Raw genomic sequence first — 22,952 nt, forward strand, 5'->3', positions numbered from 1 at the left:
TCTTTGCAGACAATGAATCAAAACTCATGGCTGCTTAGTATTCTTCCTGTTCCATTCCAGCGACATTGCTATAGCTCTGAGCAAATCGCCATCTGTTGGAGAAAATCACTATCCAGTAGCATGCATGTTGTTGAGGCATCAGAGTCATCTTTCTCCGGCAGTGCTGGTGAATAGAGAGAGGTAGGCAGTAGGTGATTAGGAGAGATCCCAGCCAAGGGAAATCAGTGAGTCATTTTGTAAAGCAGCAGGCAGAGATGTTCATTTGTTATTCAGCTCAGGATGAAGAGAATGATACAGATCTAGATCCATCCCAAGGAATGGGAAACATAGAATACATGGATACATTATGCAAGGGCCTGCCTGTTGTGACAAGTCCTCCAGACAAAGCTTATCCCACCAAAGGGAGATATTGCAGTTACACAGAATCAGTTTGACATAAATAACAGAAATTCCATGGATCCATTTGGTCCAGCTTTCGGGGGCACTGCTAATTCGCTAGCAATGCTACCAGTCTCTCTTTCATGCCTGTTTGCATTGCAAATTTATTAATTCATACCATTTTACAGTCTGTTGGCAGCAGAGATGGAAAAATCTGTAAAAGCTGACATGGCTAACTTCATGATGAGCTATCATGGTTTATTCTCATTAAGTTACCCTGCAATTTGTCAAAATACTCCAGTGTCAACTGACGTGTTAGACCGAACTAACTATAATGAAATGTACAATACACTGTATACCTCAATATATGCAGAACGGTATAGCTACAATTAGGTATCACCTTATGAAGAATGCTAATTTAATTATTGCTGTTACAAATTACAGCATAATTGTCAAACTTTTGCTGACTGCAGCTTTAATTATGGTTGGTTCCAGCCATTGTGCAGTGATCCCCAGCAAATTACATGCCCTCTTTCCCACTCAGTGTGCTTTGCCCATCCATTTCCTGCGCCATCCCTGCCCCATAATAGCCATGGGAGATTAATTGGTGTCTTTTAGCCTCACTGACTGCCAAGAGTGATGTGTGGGATGTGCGTCCGCCTGACAGGGGAAAATTGGACCATTTAGCTTTTTATCATGGTTCACATAGCCTCTCCATCCTCCCAACTAATTCATACAGCCATATTAACCTATATAGAGTAAAGCCGTCCCTTACAAAGATCAGAGCTCCAATTCCTATTGGACTCTATAGAAGAGCAGCAAGCGGGAATTGATGGAGTTTGGAGTGAGTCAGCTGAACATCTGTGTGTGTATGTGTGTGTGTGTGTGTGTGTGTGTGTGTGTGTGTGGAGTCCGCTGCCCTGTGGAAGCAGGCTATCACTGGCAGAAAGAGGGTTGGAGATGTACTGTGCATCAGCCAAGGATGGTTCAGCATCATGTTACAGAGATGGAGAGCTTTATCAACTCATATGGCAACTTGTGGCAGAAAACAGCCAAGGCACAAACACAACGTTTCTGGTCTCCATCTCTGTCTCCATGTGTCTGTGACAGATCAAGAACTACATGCATGAACAAAGTTGAGGCTCTTCATTTTTTATTTCTACAAGTAGTTTCCTCCAATAAATCAGAGTTCTGATGAGGTACTCAAATACAGGCACAAGGAGGAGTTGCATTAGATCCAGTGTATTGGTAAATAACATAATGACCAGGAAACCTAATTCAACTTTTTATAATAAGCTTGGCAAACCACCATGGGAGCTCTCAGGAAGCGTGAATAACAGAGTGAAAAGGTGTCGCACGCACACACTTTGCCTTTTATGCTTTCTGACAGCCTGTCAGAAAGTCCAGATAGGAGGAAAAAAGCTTGCCTAGCTCCCTGTGAAGTGTGAGATTTAAGTAGGGACAAAATACAGACTGTTATAAGAAGTAATGATATCTAAGTACCCATGAGCAGTGTCAGAATGGGGAGAGGGCAAAGCATTAACAGTAAGAAAAACATACATATCTCTATGATACAGCACAACCCTGTGACAAGAGGTTTATCAATATGTACTGCTAGTCATGCCTCTGCTTCATTATGCAATGTAGCTTCACTGAGACTGCCTTCAACTGAACAACTGGTGTCAAGTGGCTAATTAGAATACATCAACTGTATAATATCTGCAACTCTGCCTCATAACCCATTATTTTCTAGGTTAATTGTAATCCAATTTCACTACTGCTGTTAGGTCCAGTACAATGTTTTTGCCAAGATCTCCCCATCCCAGTTCATAATTTTGAGAAAATATGAAGGAAGGACACTGTATATGATTACATACAGGGATTAACCCACTTCCCTATTTGACTGAGCAATAGCAGGCTACTTCTAATACAGGGGGAAAAACATTGTGATTGCGCTAGTAATAGTAAAAGTAAAAACATTTTGCTGACATGTTTGTTGTTGACATTAGAATGTACCCACAGCTGAGTACATTTCTGACTTTGCGACAGCGAAAAAAACAAAAAGTGAAGGGAGTAACCAGATTTCTCATAATTGGAGTATGAGTTTTCCTAACGAGCTATGACATTTACATGCACTGACCCAAAACCTTAGTCACCATGTTAAGAATATAGTTCTCTGTGCATGTAAACACAGCCACTGTCTCCTGTCACTTCCAGGTGCAATTAAAGTTCTGTGTTGTCTTAAAAGTCCTCATGCATCTAGTCTAGACATTGTTCTCTTTAACTGAAGTGGTAGAGAGGTAGTGGACTCCCCAGAGAGCTGGGAGGGAAATAAGCTCTCCCATTCTGGCTGTCCTAATGCACACTCCGGAGGCTCCGCTAATTAATCAGTTGCTTGGCAACATCTGGCAGGGACATGATTTATGGCAAACAATCTGCACACCTGTTAGGCTGAGGCAGGAATAGGTAGAAGTGGAGAGCGACGAGTCATTGTGCAACCCGACAGGTCCTCTCACACTGTGTAAATATCTGCCAGCCAAATTGAGTTTGATTGGAACATTTACATATTTAGGCCTCCCTGCCCCGGGACTGGAGCGGTTGATTGGATTTGTATTGTAAAAGAACACAATAACCTCAAGGATGTTTTAACTCAGCCTTATTTACATTTTTCCCCAGCATCACTTCGTCAAATCACACGCCCATTGTGGTTAAGTCAAGTACATGCAAGATATTTATGTGACTACAGCTGAGATAAATAGAGGATTTGTAGGTTTATAAATGCTTCTCTCACATCCTCAAAAATCCCTCACATCATTTTCAAACAAAGCGATTCCTAGAGGGAACAACATTTTTTACTGAACCAAGGCCTTTTTTCCCCCAAAATCCTGATGTAGCTTGCTTGTACCTGCAGGGACATGACAGTTTTCCAGGGAATCATGTTGTCTCACATTTTTCAGAGTGTTCCCTTGGCACCTATCCATTTACAAAAACAAAGCTATTCTGTGCCCTCTGCATACCACTCTGCCTGACTCATTCCAAACAATAGGCTCTTTACCTTATGTTTTGACATCCACATCACCTCATAGATCTCTCAGAGTGACATTATGCTGAATCTGTCAGGTGATCCCTGGCTTGTTTCAGGGAGCTGACTACATTTACCTTTCCACTCTTTAAACTTAAGACTCACCAGTATTGGTATGTGTTTACAATGAATTTGTGCCATTTTCCCTTCATTTATGCACAAACTTAGAGCATTTCCTTGAATGAAAATCTGTTTCTTTCATACTCTCTTACAATTCCTCACAGAGAAAATTACTTTACTTCCTGAAAGAAGACCATATGATGAGCCAGGAAGGAGTGAATTGCAGCCTGTCTCGGTGAGCTCAGAGGAACTGGTTCATCACAGCTCACTAATTAAATCACGAATCCATTAATTGCGTTTCACAGCAGTCATGATCTGCAAATTAGGATTCAAGGAGCTCATTTTGCAGACACTACTGTAATTGCATGGTGGTCACAAATGCAATTATTCCAATCGTTTCAGCCCTGATTCTTTGCCAGTTTCACTCTCCCCATGATTTGCTTAACGTTCTATCAGGTAGGAAATATTTTAGTAATTTTTGTGGCACTCTCCACAAATGAGCAAAAAAATTTAAAACTGAGAAGTTCATGTGAAGATCAGAAGAAATACATAAATAATAAACAAAGTGTGTCATTTTAAATTAATGTTCCCTTTCAGTCAGTTCACCCAGTACAACACACCTACGGGGGATCGCGTCCTCACAAGACCCACCTGAAGACCCTTCTAATCAAGCCTATTTTAATAGGCTGATGGAGATGGTGACGCAGGAGGCTCCGCCCTCCAGGGATATCACCTGTTGCGTCAGGTATGTCACCATCCTCATCCCATACAATTAAATTGGTCTTCATCTTGCAGAGGCAACCCCTCACAATGATTTGAAGAGTAGCTAACTAGCCAGCAAAACTATTCAACGTCACTGTCCTGTAGGTTGGTGAGCGTGCTGCCACCTTTGGGTGTTGTTTGTGAGTGTTTAGCTTCAAGCTTACTTGAATACCATGGCTATTCTTCTACACGTTAGTTGAGACGAAGTAGAGAGATAAGCGGGCCAGGGACAAGTCGACTGTGGATACACCATAGCCAAAACAAATATCCACGACTCCTGTCTCGTTTGTCTGGGCATGGTCCATGGCTGCCATTACCCAACCTGGATTGTGTGCACACTGTCGGTGTCTCCAGAAGACAACATCGGAGAGGAGGGTGGATTTCCTTGCTTGGCTACTCAGTGACACCGCAGGGGAGAAAGACCCTCTCCTCTCTGACACTGGAACTCGCGATACAGAGCCTTTCTCCGGCCGTCTACGCAGTTGTAAGCTGCAGCTGGCAGTCTTGAGATTACTTTTGAGAATGGCAATGCTCTCTCTGTTCATGAAGATGAGGACGATAATGTAGATGCTATTTCTCTACCTGCCGGAGCCGGGTTTTCAGAGAATGTTTTAGATGATGAAACATTTGAATCTGGCCAGTCTGTCTCTAGGGCAACAGAGCTCTCTCCTGACCCCCGAGAAAGAATCCAACGCATCCTTCATCTCTCTCTGCCAGTGGACCACTGGCCGGTTTAACATAGCCTGGCCTGCTTTGCAAGCGTTGCTATGGGCAGAAATATGCGTCACTAGAAACTGAAATTGAATTATTTATATTTGAATTTGAATTGCTCAACTTGAATAATTGCATTAAAAAACTGAATTTGAATCACCTAATTTGAATTTGTATTGTTTACCTTGAATAATTGCATTGAAAAACTGAATCTGAATAACATTTGAAATTGAATTTATTAGTTTGAAACTGAATTCCAATAAACTTGAAACTGAATGTAATATTATGAAATTGAATTAATTTGCTCTGAAACTGTATTCAGTTCTCACAATTCAAATTCAGTTCTCGTAATTCAAATTCAGTTCTTGCAATTCAATTTCAGTTTACTGAGACACACATCCTGGTCGCTGAGGAAGAGCAATCGAGTGCAGATTCACAGAACTCCTTTTCATGTTTTTGGCCCGAAAATTCCAGATCACAGTCACTTGGAAGCTTGCTGAGAAGATTCTAGTAGAAGAGGCTCCCTAATAACACTGGCAAATGTAATGGCTGTTGTGCCCTATATCATCAGTGGTCATGTTTGACATTGTTATATAGAATTTGTCGACCTATGTGTGAGGAGGACAATATTACCCAGTGTTTAACACTGCCTCTGGTGGTCATTCAGAATTCATAGAACTGTAGTTACAATTCTAACTCATTTTCATGCCTTGGCTTGTTGCGATTTATGTGTTTGTAATGACACTGTTTATGGCGTGCCCTTCACTGTGTGGCAAGTTAATTGTGCATTTTTGGCTTTTGGCAAAATCCTGTAGCATTCCTGTAGATTTTCTAGGGGCCACTGGGGTGTGGTCACCATGCAACTCTCCATATAGTAATGACTAGTCAGGGGAACAGATCAAAATATGTCCTCATTCTGAGGAATTATGATTGGATGCATATGTAAATGTTAGAGCAGGAGACAGGGACAAGTGATATATTGGTGGATGTTCAATATTCACAGCACGAAAGCTCATGCAGGCACTTCTATAGCAGAACTCCCCCACCCTCCTACTCCCCCTAAAGTTTTCTGTTAGTGAGCCCTTTGATCTCTGGGCTAGAGAGAGTGTGCACATTTGCATGTGTGCATGCATGTCTGTGTACTCATGCTCCTACTGCTGCCTTATCATCACTTGTCAAATAGGATCATTGTGCTGCATGTACCATATTACCATTCCTCCACAGTAACTCTACCTGTGTGACATTAACCTTTTCTGTCACCTGTCTGTTGGTCCATTAATGGAAAGGCAGCCTGATGACCAGTGTGACATCCCACAAGTCTTTGAATAGGGACATTGTCACCAAAGCAGCAGCCATTAAAGCAGTCTGGTCAACCATCCATCTGTCCATGTGGCCCTTAGTTTAGAGGGCAAGCGCTCCCTTTATTTATTTTACCTTTCTGCTGAGCACAGCAGCTGCAGTGAACGCGTGCCATCCAGCCGACAAAGCACTGATTAATTGTCTGCCTGCAATGAGAGAGAGTGAGATCAACAGAGGGAGGAGGGTTAGAGATGGAGGGAGAAGTGGATAGCAAGGGGATAACAGTCCATAAGAGTTTGGAGGAGTCCAGTCTGAAAAAGGTCACACTCAGTAATGTTTAAGAAGGTATACCTGGCTGAAGTCATTGTGTTTGTGTGTCCTTTTGTGTGTGTGTGTGTGTGTGTGTGTGTGTGTGTGTGTGTGTGTGTACATGTCTGTGCATTTCTGAGTGTGGATGTGTATGTCTATCTGTCTGCCAGCCTGTGTATCTGTCTGTCTGTCTTCCTGACTGCCTAGGTGTGTGCCTGCTCAACACTACCAATATGTGTGTTTGTGCTTGTGTGTTTTTAATGCAGTGTCTTCCAGTCACAGCACAGCGTTTACCCTGCTGACATCTCTCCATCTCTCTCCCCTCACTGCAGAAGGGGGGATGTGTGACATCCCATCAGCCGGGCTGCATTTGAGATAAGTGGGGAATCAATACTCATTGATCAGGGAAGCTGCCACAAGAAACTCTTCCCTTTCCCCTGCCTGCTATCCCTCAGCCTTCTGGTATGGAAGGCAGATGGCCAGGCATGCCCAACAGTGCTCAACACACAGGACATGTTTAGTGGCCCACACACAACCTCTCCACAGGACTCAGCTGTGCCCTACTGCTTCTCCAACCACAGCACAGACTAACACAGATGCAAACTAACACATACACAGACACACACAAACATACTGTGGCACCCTCTCATGGAACTCTGCAAGGGATATCAAGGGATAAGAATCTTATGCTGATAGGAATATGGTGAAATGCTGTGTAATTATGTATGATTAAAATGTTACTTGCACTATTGATATTTTTATCTTTATTTTTTTTTAGAAAAGACATCCCTCTATGGTGAGCACAAACCATGCTTTACATGCTCTGTGTGATATGTACGGTAAATGCCTGAATGTCATTCTGTCTGAATGTTGATATACTACCCTTAAGCTTACTGCACCCTGACTAGAGAGGAAATGAGCTCAGCTTTCCCACAACCCATCACTCCCACTCATCGATTCAGAGCCAATTTACTACCCCAGCCCTTTTTCTGTTGCTGACGCTGGTCAGCTTGCCATATGGCTCTACTATAGGTAAGTGTTTTGTGTTATTTGTTTGCGTTTGATTTAGTGGGGAGCTCTGTATTCGATATTCACATGGAATCCAATGAACTCACTGCACCTGAACAGGTGTAGAGTGGGAGGTAAACGCCATAAGCTGTCTCAATGATTCAGCACAATGAGCACTCGACAACACAAGCAAAATAAACCACCAATTATCTTCTAGACTGAAATAGGAGAGAAGCTTTTCATTTTTTGTTCATCTCTGGTTTGTACCAGCTAACGGAATGCAGTCTGATATGAGATCCAGAATGTATTGTTTTCTGTGGGAGAGTTGAGAGGTTGAGATCTCAATCCAGAGTTTCTGTAATCCTGTCTGGCATTAAGACAAGAGGGGGCGTTGAGATTCCTCATTCAGCAGACGCTTCCTCCTTCCACACACACAGTGGTAATTACTACAGCAACACATCACAGATATCATTTCAATGCCATGTGCCAAAAAAACATTGTGGCACGAGACAATTTTCTTATATGACTGACAGGGTTCATAATAATTTATAATAAACGTGGAACTGTACCTATGAATACCATCAGATATACATGTCCTCATGCCTGACGCCAACATATTTGGAGCTGCAATGTTCTATTAAACTCTTACGTTTCCCATCTGAACCTGTGACCCATGTTTATTTTTATTCTGAGGGGCATATTCCAGTGAATGAACACATTGTGCGGGAGTTTTAGCAATGGCTTATCTGTGGATTGACTGAAAAGCCCCTGTATTGCTTGGGTTGTTTTTATTAACATACAATATACTGCAAGACTTATGAGGTCTCTAAGGACAGATCATTTTCAGTAGGACATTAAATGCTTGCACAACAAGTCTACATAACATGATAGTGGGCTGTATGCTGCTATGGATCCTAACTGCACACTTCATTGATCAAAGGCAGATCCGTCCTTTTAGGGAGTTACTATAGAATAGTAAGGGGTCTCATAAAGAAAATAAAAATTAAAAAGGAGGCAGAGCTTCTCCCACTCAGATCTCTCTCTCTGTCTCTATCTCTCTCTATCTCTGTCTGTCTCTCTGTCTCTGTCTCAGTAGCGAACTCATTTACTCCGTGCTGGAGGATGTGGGTCGGGTTGTAAAAAAAAAAAAAAAAAACCCAAAAAAACAGGCGCTGCTGTGGCAGAGAGACTTTTGCTTGAGTGGATGTAACTCGCGCAGTTTCTCTGAATCGACTCTGTACACTCCCCACGTACACACACACTCATCTGAAGAGCATGACTGAGCACACAAACACAGCAGACATTTACAAGAACTAACACTCAGGAATCATTTATGGAGACTAAGAGGGTGACTTATTTTGTGATGAAATCCAGGATTTCACAATAGCTGTTCTATAGTGTTTCTTGTAGGACTTCAGAATGATGACGATGAAGAAATACCCCCCAAGGAAAAGAGGTGCCAAAAAACAACTTTCCATCCAAGACCAATAAGGAACTGATTGAACAAATAATGGTACTGTGATCATGCAAAGTGTCGTGCAGATCTTGCAGTTTTTGCATGACCTTGAATGTTAAAACTCCAGGGCACAAATAGCCCCAAGCAGAGCAGATGTTCATACATAAATATGTGTACTGCCTCGTCAAAGGCTAGGTCATATGTTTCCTGCAGTTTTTGGAATGTTTAATTTGAACTTCAAGGGCTTGGAAATTACTCCATCTCAACTGGATAGTGGGATAGGTATTTTGGAATGAGGTATATTGCTCGTGTTTACATTTTTTCAAGGCCACCAGTTGAGAGAACATAAGTAAAAAAAAATCCATTAGGCTGATTCAGCATGTAAAACTACTTATGTGATTCTTATGATTCATTTCCTACACATCTAAACTTAATATTCTGTGCACATGGCTTTTCCTTTTGCTGTGTTGGATATGACTGGATCACATCTATCAATGTGTACATCCTTTTGATTTCCAAAGTAGATCTCATCCAATACAGCTATAAAGATAGGAGTATTTTCCTTCATTCATAAGCAAATTTTATTTAGAAAGTTGTGTTAGAAAGTTGTCTGTGAATACGACAGTAGTTAGTAAATAGAGTGAGAGGGTTTGTTGATAAGTTAATTAAAGAAAATTCACTGATTCTTTGTGTTTGTTCCAAACTCCGGGATCATGTGGGAATGTCAGTGTTGTCCGTGAGGACTTCTTGCTGTCTGCCATATAGGAGTATTCCTGGATCAGTGCCTTTCTTACTGTCCTCGCTCACATGACCCTGGCTGCCCTGAGAAGATACTCATGACCTGTTTGTCACACTGCTCTGCTTTCCCATCAGACACAGGATATGTGTGTCAACAGGGGAGGACTGCATACTGAGACATCCTGAATATTGCAGAACCAAACAGATGTTGTGGTTACACGTCATACACGTCATCAACTTCTGTGGAAAAGGCTGATACTGTTTCTATTCATATCGAATACCTATAGTAATTGTTGGTTTCACATTCACACTTGAATTAATGCCTACATCAGTTCAGGGAGTTAAGATCTCTACAGCGGGCCTGGGTTAACAGAGTCCCATCCACTCCCATAGGGCCAGATAATCCTGCCTTTGGAACGCCACATTAACGTTAAACTAGCACTTGGCCTGAAGTAGTTCTCCTGGGACTGATCTATAATCTGCTACTTAAGCATAAATATACTGCAGGGTGAAGGCATAGATTTGCACTCATGAAGATGAAGCCACAAGGAGCCGCATGTCAGGATTTGTGATGTCAGCACATCTGATGAGCCTTAATGAGCATATTGGGGGATCACACCCATGACAGGTTATTTATGTATTATGCCAAAGAGGAGCTAAAGACGCTGATCAATGTTAAGCAGTCCTACATTTTAATTAATCATCTACTCCATTACTTAAATGCCACAGAGGGGTCTTTAAGTAATGATGCCAGACTGCGATCAATATGCAACCCGCTCATGTTATGTGTGGATGAGTCAAAGTCCAGTGCATTTACAGTTGCACTATGTGGTGCTTACTAAGGAGTATAGATAGCAATTAATAATGTAGTTTATGAGGCAGAGAGAGTTGGAATGAAGAAGGTTCATTTCATAATGTATACACAAAGTTCCTTGTCTGAACTAATTGAACAATATTCCCTAAAGAAAACACATACGTAAGGTCTACAGAATAAAGTCACATTATGACTTTACTCAGTATTCTTTATGTTTAGATATTTAACAGATGCATGAATCTTGAGAGGGCTGTTGAGCTTTGGCCTTCGCCTATAGCCCTATACTGTCCCATGTGATATGACCTTTTCTGTTTGTCTTATGGCTGGGATCTCTCTCCTAACCTGTGACTTGAACTTAGCTCTATGGGAAGTAGCTCAGTCTACCATTTCAATACTGAAATATGAATAAACTATCACACTGAATACAATTTCAGCTCTGTTTTTACTCTCCATAGTTAAGTAAAACCAAATAGGTCTGGGGAAAATAAGCTTTGCCTGATAGCTTTGCCACAGCAGAGCTGCAATATAAATCTAGTCTAATTTCCTCTCTCTATCATTTCAGAGCTGACTTAAACCACTTATAAGATTCCCTAATTACAAAATAGAGCACCCACTCACTCATAGTCTTAATGACACATATCACTGGTGGAAATCTCATAAAACCTGGAAAGAAAAACATTTGGACTGCACCCAAAAAAGCTATGGATCCAATGAGGTCATCATTGTGTGGAAGGGAGAGCCATTTGTGGGTTGGGTTTTTCTCAGGCTGTGACTAACAATGATTCAGGGAAGCATGTCTAATGATTCAGAGGTGACTTGTGAGGACTAGACTGAATTGGGCTCTCTATCATTTTTTTTCCGCAAACTTTCAAAACACAGTGACCCATAGACCCATCATCTGTACTGCTACTACTGCATACTTCTGCCACATACTTCTACAACTGAATTAAGTGTGATACCATTTTTCCAATGTTGCCTATTACCCTCGCCTGCTGACTTGACTGACCCTAATAGCTGTGTTGGTTTGTGGGTTACGCATGCCAGTCAAATGATACTGTGTGTTGAAACCGGAGAAGCACAGGGGACTGAATCATGTTCACATCATTGAACAATGTGTAAAGAATGGGATATACCATAGGAGGTCATTGTGCCCAGTTTTTTCTCAACTGTTATAGACTGTACAGTGGGCTGAAAATTGCCCACCTGAGGCTATCTCACCTGAGGCTGCTTTTTGCTATGTTTGTCCTATATAATTTTGTTCACCACAGATTTTTGATGTTAGATTTAGTTAGGCTCATTCTCTGTAAAGTAATCTGAGACATGCTTGTGATCAAGGGCTATATAAATAAACAAGCTTGAACTTGAACTTTCGTAACTGACTACCTCTCACTAGTTAGGTGGCAGTGGAATAAAAGTGCCCACACTCACACTCACACTCATTTTAAAACATTGTGTTTAGGGTGGAAGACGACTGCATCTGCGCAGTCCTTTGATTCCTGCAGATGAGAGGTCTGCACAGATGCAGAGTGGCTCCAGTCTTAGAAGGGAGTCCTCCCTCTTACCTAGCACAGACAGGCACTGGGTTACTGCTGAGCTGGCACCAGAACAAAGCTCTCCAACAGCTGCTTGATAATATGCAACCATTAATTACATTCTGATGCCTCAAGTCTGGCCTGTGTCGCTGAACAGAGCCCTCCTCTTTCAGAGCATGGTGCAATTATGTAAGAATGCGTTGCACAATGTCAACCAGACACAACACTACATGCTCTTCATAATTATTCTCTCTCACTCTTTTACTTATTCAGACCCTGAGTCTTCTTTAATTGTATTCAAATAAGGACATTTATTAATGTTTGGTGCATATAAATAGATTCTTTGTGTAGCTGGTTCCATTGTTATTCAATTATTCTCTATTCTGTTACTCTTCCAGCACTAACATATGTCTAGGGTATACAGTGGACTACTCTTGGCAAACAGCAAGAAAATATTGCAAGATGCCTGGTCCTTTAAAGGCTCTGCTGAGTCAATTTTGAATTGGATCACAGAGCATCATGTAGGCCGATCACATTATCACCAAAGCTGTAGTTAAGGATAGTGTGACATTTTGTGGAAGCCAGAAAAATCAGTGCCTGGCAAAATGAGTAAACAGCTGGAACAAATCTGCAGGGGTCAAGGCCTTGCTGGCTCCAGATCTGCTTCATCACTCTGTTTGGTTTGTTCTCCGTTTATTTCCGTTTCCTATTTCTTCACACGATGCTGTTGCAGGGAGTTTATGAGTATCACATAAAGCACCATCTGTGTCTTTTTTTGTATATATTTTGTCATTTAGGCCTTCACTTAAACTAAATGGTATTCAGTCAGATAGGATTGCTTCAGTGCTGATGATTGGCTAGAAGAGTCAAGCATGTATTGTTCACCCCAAAACTGGATCCAGGCAACTGTGGACTGTACTTGAGAAATGTCTGCTGCTGCCAAAAGAAGAATCACTGACGAATAGACCCAGAGTGTTGGACTTTCAGTTATGTCAATACTGCCAGGCCTTGGAATAAAAGTCCATCCAAACTCTAATATTGACCAGTGCAGCTGTGAACTTTTCAATCAACCTTGTAACCCAGGATCCCCTGAAAAAATCTGTTAATGGGAAATTGGATAGTAACAAGTGCTTCCATAAGCACAACTTTGTTATACATGGTTTCTTGGTTTTTTCTAAAAACAACTTTCAAAGTAGACTGTAGCCTTTATACTATATAATATTAACTTAATGCTTGTAGTAGTGAGGTACTTCATTACCGGAGACTTCTCTGCTTCTCTTAGCGCTTTGTGTGTCAAGTTTCAGGTTAGCTCATAATCCTATCAGGCACAAGAAAGAGTGCCTGTATTTTTCCCCTTTCTGTTTTGAAAGCTAAGAATGGTAAGAAAAAGGCCCATTGATAAGACTTTGAGTCTTTCATTGGAAAAATGAGAAGCGGGGACCTTGCCTTTCAGACACTACCTCACCTTCAGATCCCACGGGTATACGAGCACGTACAGATAGTATCAGGCTTTGATCCAACCAATTCCACCCTAATTGACCTTGATCATGTAAGTTTTGCACAGGATTAAAACAAGAAGGGAAAGCTGGGGGAGTAGGGTATGAAACTTCACTCTTTAAAAAGATACCTTAATCTCTCAAAAATAATCAGAATTTTCAAAATCTTTTCATGGATTTGACCAAAAGGTTGGGGACCACATTTGTGTCGAGTTGTGCATTTTGCAGCATTGCTTCTGCACTCCCTCTCAAATCAATAAAAGGCTAATCAGAAGGGCACACCAAGCTCAGCTTTGCTGAATATTGTTGCCATTCTTGTCATGCCCCAGTGTCTTACTAGCTGAAAGAAACAAGCAACTCTTTTGTCGGCCAGGTTACCAGAATGCTGTGCCAATCTGCCCCAGGTAAGTAGGATACAATAGGCTCAATGTTTGAAATCCGAACAAGCGAGACATCGGTGGCTCGATTAGCTTCCCCTCTTCTCATTCACCAAGGCGGATGACCTAGCAGTTGGCAGATAGGGTTAGCCTCCCACCACAACCAGCCCCCTTAGAAAGCAGTGGCCTACCATGTGTCCAGGACACAATGCAACACAATGCCAACAAACAGGCCAGGCACAGAGGTGTTGGATGACTTGTCTTTGTATGGTGTGAAAGGCTGACACTGCAGTTTTACTGCACAATGACAGGAGGCGGAGACCAAGCATCTAAAGGTAGTGTTGGAAGTGTGTGTGTGTCTCTGTGTGTGTCTGTGTGTGTGTTTGTTTACACACTGAGTGTCCTCTGTTTAAAACAATTTGCATCCACAACCATTACAGATAAGACAACAATAATAAAGCCACAATGAAATAATAAACAAACACATAGTTCTCAAACAGACCACTCAGTGGCATTATGTCTGACAACGTAAAGCCCTAATAATTTTTTTAACCAAGCCGATTGAACATTTTAAGTGCATTGGTCTGAATGCAATTTCAGACAAAATAAAATAATTATTTTTCATAATCTGTCTGATTAATTAACCGATCAATCAGACAAAATGAAACTACTGTACCTGGACTCCCCCTGGGCTTTTGCCCTCCTCTCAACCATCCGCCGTTGCCAAGGTTTCCGTGTACGCGCTGCGAGAGCGGAGACGCGCGATTGCCATACAGTATTGCCAGACATGGCGGCGGATCTACAACCCGAGTGGATTTCTTGTCTCCCTTCTTCCTGGAGTTATGGGGTTACTCGGGATGGACGTGTCTTCTTCGTTAAGTAATTATCTATTGAAAAATGGTTTAAGGCATTTCTATCCGTTTCTAATTCGAACAAACTCATCGTGTAATGCATTTCCCTTTCTCAACAGCGAAGAAGCCAAGAGTACAACCTGGTTGCATCCAGTAAGTGGCGAGGCAGTAATAACTGGGCACAGAAAAACTCCAGGTAAGGTGTCACTTACGGCAGTCAAGTTTGTCTATTATGTTTTACGGCTTGCATGTCTATACGCATCATATAAACCGTCCGTATTTCAAACCAAATACTTACCACACATAGCGAGGCTGTGACTGAGACTAAAAACCATGCTGTGATTTCTGATGCATGAGTGGGCTTTGGCGCTCGTGCTGTGAAAAGTGAGTCCTCTCGTGCCCACCTCTGCCCGCCCGGGCTCGTGCCACTACCCGGTGATCTTCTTCAAGTTGGTCAGTCAGTGAAGTTGGCGAGTTGATGGACGTTGCAGTCTTGTGAACTTTAATAAGACGACGATTTAAAGATACGCTATATGTCTGTTTTATTAACAGCTACAAACATGGGAATTAATTTCGAAGGTATTTATTTTTCTTGGAACAAACTAATAGCATCTAGTTCACCTGATAGCTAGCTGGTCAACTTGGCTAGGTCGCTAGTGTTAGCCAGAGCTTACCAGCCCACTAACCAGCTCCTCTGGAGCGGCAGCATGATCACTGATTTGACAGGTACCAAGCAACAGCTGCGGTGGATTAAAGAGCTAGTAAACGTTAGCTATAAATCTACAAAATTAGCTTGCTCTACCTCACCCCTGCAAGCGATTTCGTAGGAACCTATATGTGTTTTTAAATTCTACCTATTTGTTGTATGGTGAAATTTGCTCACTTGCATGCCGCGCAACGCATTCAATTCTAGTGACGTTTCGATGTAACTAACGGTGCCAGCCTCCTCGATAACCAAAAGTCACTGCAGAGCGCACCCACTGATGTTTTTTAGTGGCCGCTGCATCTCAACGTGCAAGCTGACAGCTGGCAAGGCATCACGTTAGTTCATTTAACACACACTCCATCTGTTTGCTCCGCCGCTCTGTGTGTTCATGTGTTTTTGTCCAACCCCCCTACACAGACCTACCGACTGGATGGGAAGAAGGATATACTTTCGAGGGAGCGCGGTGCTTTATCAAGTGAGTCTGAAAAGCCCCCCCCCACACTCCCATACCACCACCCCCCCCCACCCCCTGTCATAACTTTAGACCATACATCAGGCAACATGGATTTGAATTCAAAACACTCCCACTTTGAATACCACCATGACTAGAGCTCACCTTAGTTGTAAACAGGAAATGTATTTAATTCCCCCCCCCCCCCACAAATTAATAGCCCATCCAACTCCAACAGAAATAGTGCCTGGCTGTGAAGTTGGAACCTTTACTCCTTATTTGCGTACAGTATATCACAAAAGTTAATGATTACACAGGGACTTTGTACAAATAGACAGACGGTGGGCCAAGTGTGGTTGCTGTCTTCTTGCAAGCCATTTTTTATTTATCCAGACTTGCCCTCCCCATAGTTGAGCCCCCCACTTAGAGAGCTGAACTAAAGTACGAAGTGTTCTTTTTTTCTGCCAGTTATTCCCACTGTTTCAGTTATATGGTCTACTCACAGTTTGAAATGATGCTTGTCTTGATTAGACACTGGAAAATATTTCCAAGTAACATGCCAACCTATTACAGGATTTGAAGAGGCTTCATATTTAAATTACCCCTTACTTTGTTTGAATATCACATCCCATTTGTTGTGGCTGTGTGGGCAAGAGAAAATGTGACATATCCTCCGTGTCCACTAAGACACATGAACACTTTGGTTTCTTCAACGTTTGCCCCTCTGTTTGAAGCAGACCAGGATCTACATGAGCTACATCAGTAGTATGTTGCTTAGTCTTTGAACTGTATTTCACATTTTCCCTCTCTCTCCTCCATGGTAGCTTGATACATGGGCCTAATCAAAAGCGATCACAAGGACTGTCATTCAGACAGCACTGATTCATCATCTGCTGCTGCTCAGAATGTGTTAAATCCAAGGAGATGAGATGAAATATTTTGTTATTTTGCATGTCCCAATGAAATATTTCTCTCACACAGCAGGTATAGGCATTTTAGCCTCAGATGCACTTCTTTGCCAAAATACATGAATGCTTCTAGAGTATGATTGAAGACATTGCAATATGCAGGCTAAGAATTTAGAATATTATGCCTTATTATCCTCACTGAATCCTCTCTCCTTCTTTGACTTCCTCATGAATTTGAGGAGCTTCATGTGGCAGGCTGCCAGGCAGTACAACTGAAAGACAGTAATTTGATATTCCAGTACTAAATCACTAACTCCCCAGTGCAAAACAGACTCAGGCGACCACATTCATTAATTGAACACTGTGCCACAGCCCCATAACATGGTAACGTAGTCTATAAAACAAGTTACAAACAAGGCAACAGTAAACATGTTGTTTCCCATGAGTGATGCAGTCTCTGTCAGGAACCAATATGTATACTTTTTTTTTTTTTGTAATAGCTGTAACAGTTGGCATTTGAAAATGCTAAAAGACAGTGGTGAGATGCATCATGCCCCCAAGTTTAATCAAGTTCAATCATCTTACCAGCAGTATCTGAGAAATTACGCGACACATAGTCAAGCAAGTAAACAAATGTTATAGCGCCCGCCCCTTTAGGCCAATCCTTACAATTTACAAAATGCCAGAATGGAGCAATGAGATGCACCATTCCCATTTATTTCATTTAACTCTACTACCGGCAGAATTTGAAACTTAATGACTTTGGCTACCCCTTGAGTCTTGTAGTAGTATTTTATGTCAGCTGTCGCAAAGAGACTTGACACTCCTTCCCCCCCTCTGCAGATTGCAGAGAGAAGACATATGTATGTATACAGAACAGGTGACATGAAATTATCATAATGTAAACTGAATAATGGAATTCAGACTTGCCCTCTCCATAGTTGTGCCCACTTACAGAGCTGAACTTAACTTGGCCCCCCTTAGGTCAATCCGTGTAATTTTGAAAATGCAGCAACGGAGGAATGACGCATCATTCCCTAAAGTTTTGTCAAAATCTAATCATGCATCTGAGATATTGTGCATGACAGGCGGATGGACTGGGGCCGATCCATAGTCCCTCCCCCGATTTCATTGTGGGGGACAACAACATGTTGATCCAGTGTAAACAGTTAGAAGGTGCCAGAGAGGGATGCTTTCAAACTCTTCACAGACGGTGGACTCTGAGAGGGAGAGGCTGACCTTGGTTTGACCCAAAGAATGTAGGACCATACCACCTGATGTGACATCACCATCAGTATAGTGACCAGAGATGGCCTAGGCATGACAGAGGCTGCCACAGGCTGGCTTCTTTGGACTGTTTTCTGTAGACACAAAATAAGTTTCTTTTCTACTATGCAGAAGCTTTTCATTAGGATTCTAGTTGGGGGACCAGTGTTGTATGCACTTTGGTGGCCAATGATCCCAAGTCAAATGCTTGCTGCATGCACTGCTAAACAAGTGTGGTCAAATCAAGCCCCCAGATCAGCTAGTCAGGCATTAGTCATGAAGATGTCCCTGTGATGTCCTTAAGCTTGAGTAATTGGGCTGCTTATAGCTGTGTCTGTAAATTTAATTTTGTCCCATTGTTTTGACATAGTGGGTGATGACAAGTCCATGTGATAACTGTCTTGGACAGTGCTCGGGACATTTTGAGGCTTTGCGTCAGGCTGCCAACAAAAGCCTAAAAGCCTCCAAAACCAAAAGCCTAATGACAGCCGAATAAGTCTGTACCTCATCTTTTACAGTATGCTGTTGTTACTTAATCATCAATTTAAAACTTAAATTTAGGTTACATTTTTATATTTTTAGCCTACTAAGTGCAAACTGAATTGCCTACTCCTGCCTCTTGTTTTCATACACATGAAAAAGAAACCAGACCTCATCAAGAGGAATTCATTCAGATGTGAATCAAGCCTTTTTTAAGCCTAGTCTTCAGAAGGATCTGGCTCATACATAAGCTTGCTGTGTGGCTTGGCTGTTACCGTCGGGTTACACAGTATGAGCAGTGTGAGGAGCAGATTATGCTGACGTAGCCTGTCCTCTGAAGGGATGTGTTGGGGAGGGCGGGGTGCAGGTTGTTGGTGTGATAGTGTGGACTGGAGGCACTGTCCGTCCCACAGATTTGATTATGTTATGGTATTGTGAGCTCTGAATGAGTGGAGGTCAGTGCAGATGTTAATCGAATCCGTCACGGCTCACTGCTCTCCTCAGACTAAGCAGTCCACTTCTGAGTTTCCGGGTCATTTGCAGGTGGCCCAATGCCAACATGGCCTTTAAGCCTTTTAGTTTGGAGAGCTGTGTGTCAACTGCCAGCACTTGCTCCCCACCAGCGGAGAGCGAATGAGATCATGAGGAGGTGTAAATCTGTAACTATGAGCTTGTTAATTTCATCCACAGGCAGACATGAATAATCAGAGGCAGAGTGTTGTGGCTGCTTTGTTTCCAAATCAGTCAGGATTGCAGGCAGAGAAGAGTAAGCTTTCCTGCTGTTAAGTTTACTGCAGTTATAAACAGACTTCCACAGATGCAGGGTGGAGGTGTGCTGCTTATCTCTCAGCATAGTCAATCAGCTCAAAGTGCAGTCTGTTAAGTTTGTTGTTGTATTTTTCTTTTTAAACTCTGATTGTCTGTTTCAGTCACAAGAACACCATCTCCCCATCACACCCACACTCACACACAGAGAGTTCTCAACATCTTCACATCTGCTGTGGCTCACTGGGGAGAAAGGAGAGGGTCAATAAAGCCCATTAGTCCAAACACATTCAAGGTTTTAAACCAGTGGCTTTTGGCCGTGCTCTCACCAGACTGCTCAACTTGGTGAACAGAGAACTCCCTCCAGCCATTCTACTGGTTTGATGCTCCAAGAGCTGATACAATAATCCACACATCAGAGTAACAGACACTTTGGCCTTTAAATTAACCTGTCTGCAACTTTACATGCTACATCCAGAGTTGGGAGCTGGGAGACTAATCTCTTATCGAATGCCACCTCTTAATAGGGATCCAGAGCTAGGCTCTCTGATGCTGAAGATGTTATGCATTTAATGAATGATGTGCAAAATCCACTGCATGGGCTTAGTACAGCATATATATAGTTATATAGAGTGAACATTTAATTTTCATAAGATTTCCTCTTAGGTTTGCTAATGAACTCTTTTGTGACGTAAACTGTGTTGGCAAGACGCTGTGCCATCTGACAGATTTGTGTTCCCCAGTTAATCTCTGGGCGCGCTCAGATTGAGTAGAATACGGGCTGGTGCTAAAATGGTTTAATAATATAGTAGAATAGTGATGACCCTAATCATGAGTTGGTTGCTTCACGGATGCAGGAAGTGTTTACAGCAATTATATATATGAATAGAGGGATGTAAGTCTCCTCTGTGTTCCCTCTCTTTATTCTTGCTATCCCTGTCTCATTTTATTCTTTTGTCTGGGAAAGGAGGGAAAAAATAACAGCTGAAGTGAGGTCTAATTGCTGTAGGTTGCATAATAAGATAGTTCACATCTTGTTATGAAGGCTGACCTCTGAGTAATACGTTGGGGACCCAACCAGTTGACCCTCACAGCCCCAGGCCAAACGTGCAGCTAGATTGTTGTCCAGTAATTGATATTGGATCTAGTTTGATGACATTCTGTCAGTGTCCTTTGAGGGCATTTTGCTGCTTCTGAGTGCCCCTGACTGTAAAGTGCAACATGGAACATAAATATTTTACTAGCCTGCTCTGCAACCACCACTTTCATTAGGCTGCTTCATTTCTACTGCTGCATTATTCATCACACAGAACAGAGGAAAGCATGTCAATTGAAATTTGGCCAATTTTGACAAAAGTCTCTCCAGTGGATCTCTGTTTGGCTGCTAGCTCATGCTGTGCTTTGAAGGCCCACACACTGGCTGACTGCATATGTAAAGTAGGACTCTCCGGTTGCTCTCAGGTGCTCAATATTCAGTCCTACTAATTGTCACTCAAAGCTGAGTAATTGAATCATGCTTTTTGATGACTGTTTGATAACCTATTTGAGGTTCTGCTTGTCATTATGACCTGTACTTAAAAAAAAAAAGATTAAACTACTCCGAAGCATTACATTTTGAATGACTAGCATTCAGTATATTGCCTCACATCAAGGCTCTTGTTTGAAAGAGACATACTGTATATTTGAACACAAACAAAGACAATGCAGTGATTCCCCTCACTATCTCTCTTGAACCAGACTGTGACAAGTGCCTGCACTCCAAAAAAAAAATTAATTTGAATTAGTTGTATACTGAAGCGTAAACGCAAAAATGTATCTATTGCCTTTTCTGTGATTGGTTGATATCTTGTCACTCACTGTCATACAGAAATCTTGTTTATTGATATAGTTTTACCTCTTGGGAAGTATTGTATTCATATATAACATCCTGCCATTAAAACATTTATTCTGGTGAAAATCCTCCATGATTCAAAATCACTGTACTGAAATAAGTCATCAGTAAGTACTAGGAGCATTTGAATAGTTTAATTCTAAAATGAGATATAAAAACATTGACTACTATAAGAAAATGATTACTGACATGAAAGTAAAGCACATTGTGGCATGCTATTAAAGCATGCTAGTTTGATTACAAGACAGTTCGGTTTTTGAGGGACTCACCTGCGTATTTAAAATATTTACTGATAAATTTATGCTACCGCATTTTTTGGAATAAAACCCTTCATTTGTTCGTGGCAGTGTTTCTGTTCGTTTTTCTCCTTTCTTTCCAAATTGCATTTCTGCAGTCCCAGACGTGAGACTGGGACTTTTCAGGGCGTCAGTAAAATGAGGCATCTTATCCAAGATCTGAAGGATGGAGTGCATGTCACAGGCTGCAAGCAAAGGGGGATTTGTGTTTCATTTTGATGAGTGACACAAGCTAAAGTGAATGAAAAATCCCCAGTGCTGGGGAACAACCTGTGGAATGAGCTCACTGCCTCTCATTTAAGTCTAAGGGCGTTTGCAGGGGCTCTGTCTTTACCTTTACCTGGAGTCTAGTAAGAACAGAGAGTTGAGTTCTCGATCTATCAGGGCAAGGGCTACAAGAGTCTTTGTGAAACCCCTGCCCAGCTGTGTCAGTGGCAGACATTTAAAAGCTCTCTCTACTCCAAGGAATAAGCCAAAACTCTATCTGTCTGAGTGAAGCCTTGTATCAGACGTGATTATATAACCTGGAAAATCCAGTCATTGAATTGGAAGGACAGTGTCTAGTGAGAGTATGAGAGAGAGATCACAAGTGTTTGGACTTGAGATATGAAGGTCTCACGCATGGTCTTGCTGCATCTATGTAAAGCAGTCTGCTCTGGTAGCATGCTGCTGGAAAGTGGTTCCCATACACACAGGTAACAATAACGAATGGCACACCAGGGACAATGCCTTATTCAAACTGTAAAGCACTGAGGGAGTGTTTACTCACCCCCTTGGCAGGGGGAGGTTCTGACTGCTGTGGATGCTGACTCACTCACTCTGTCAGTGCTCGGTACTCACACGGCTCACTTGTGTGTGTAATGTGATTTAAGAGGGAAACCAGTGGATCTGGATCTGCTCTTCATCATCCCTGTCTCTGGCTCCATAACTCTCTGTTCTCTGAGGTTGGATGCTGATGGGGAGACAGACAGGCAGCTAGGCAGGCAGCTTTGAGCTGCTCAGACAGCTCTCACGCATTTCAGTCTCTGTGGGGTCCCTGCCATCTGGCTAGCACTGGAAGCAAAGTGTGTATGTGAGTATGTGTTTTGTTGTTTGTATGCTGTGTGTGTGAGCATGTGTGTAAGAGATCTTCTGATGTCGTCAACGACTGCCCCAGGTGGTGATTAAGGCAGTTTCTCAGTGAAAAACCAGATCAGACCAAGTTTTATCCTCTGCTGTTGTTAATTGTGCCAGTATTCTTGGCTGCCCATCTAAGAGTTTTTTTTTTTTAAATGAATTTGTTGTTTACAAATTGTATGCAACAATACTTGCTTGTT

The 22,952-nt window shown here is 42.1% G+C and overlaps 1 protein-coding gene across 1 annotated transcript in view; it reads left to right on the forward strand.

Moving 5' to 3' along the window:
- Nucleotides 1-14,809: 14,809 nt before the first annotated feature.
- The window catches only part of LOC139649487 (pleckstrin homology domain-containing family A member 5-like), a gene marked incomplete at its 3' end in the record, with an annotated part of 55,841 nt that continues 47,698 nt past the window's right edge, over nucleotides 14,810-22,952 (forward strand). Inside the window, exons 1-3 of the mRNA XM_071525902.1 lie at nucleotides 14,810-14,901; nucleotides 14,993-15,069; nucleotides 15,997-16,054. Of these exons, the coding sequence (XP_071382003.1) occupies nucleotides 14,810-14,901; nucleotides 14,993-15,069; nucleotides 15,997-16,054 (227 nt within the window). The remainder of the gene's footprint in view (nucleotides 14,902-14,992; nucleotides 15,070-15,996; nucleotides 16,055-22,952) is intronic.

The sequence above is a fragment of the Centroberyx affinis genome, unplaced genomic scaffold (genome assembly GCF_046629955.1).
Source record: "Centroberyx affinis isolate AG114_WGS23_722 - 3 ecotype Tasmania unplaced genomic scaffold, CSIRO-AGI_Caff_v1 ptg001355l_1, whole genome shotgun sequence".
NCBI lineage: Eukaryota > Metazoa > Chordata > Actinopteri > Beryciformes > Berycidae > Centroberyx > Centroberyx affinis.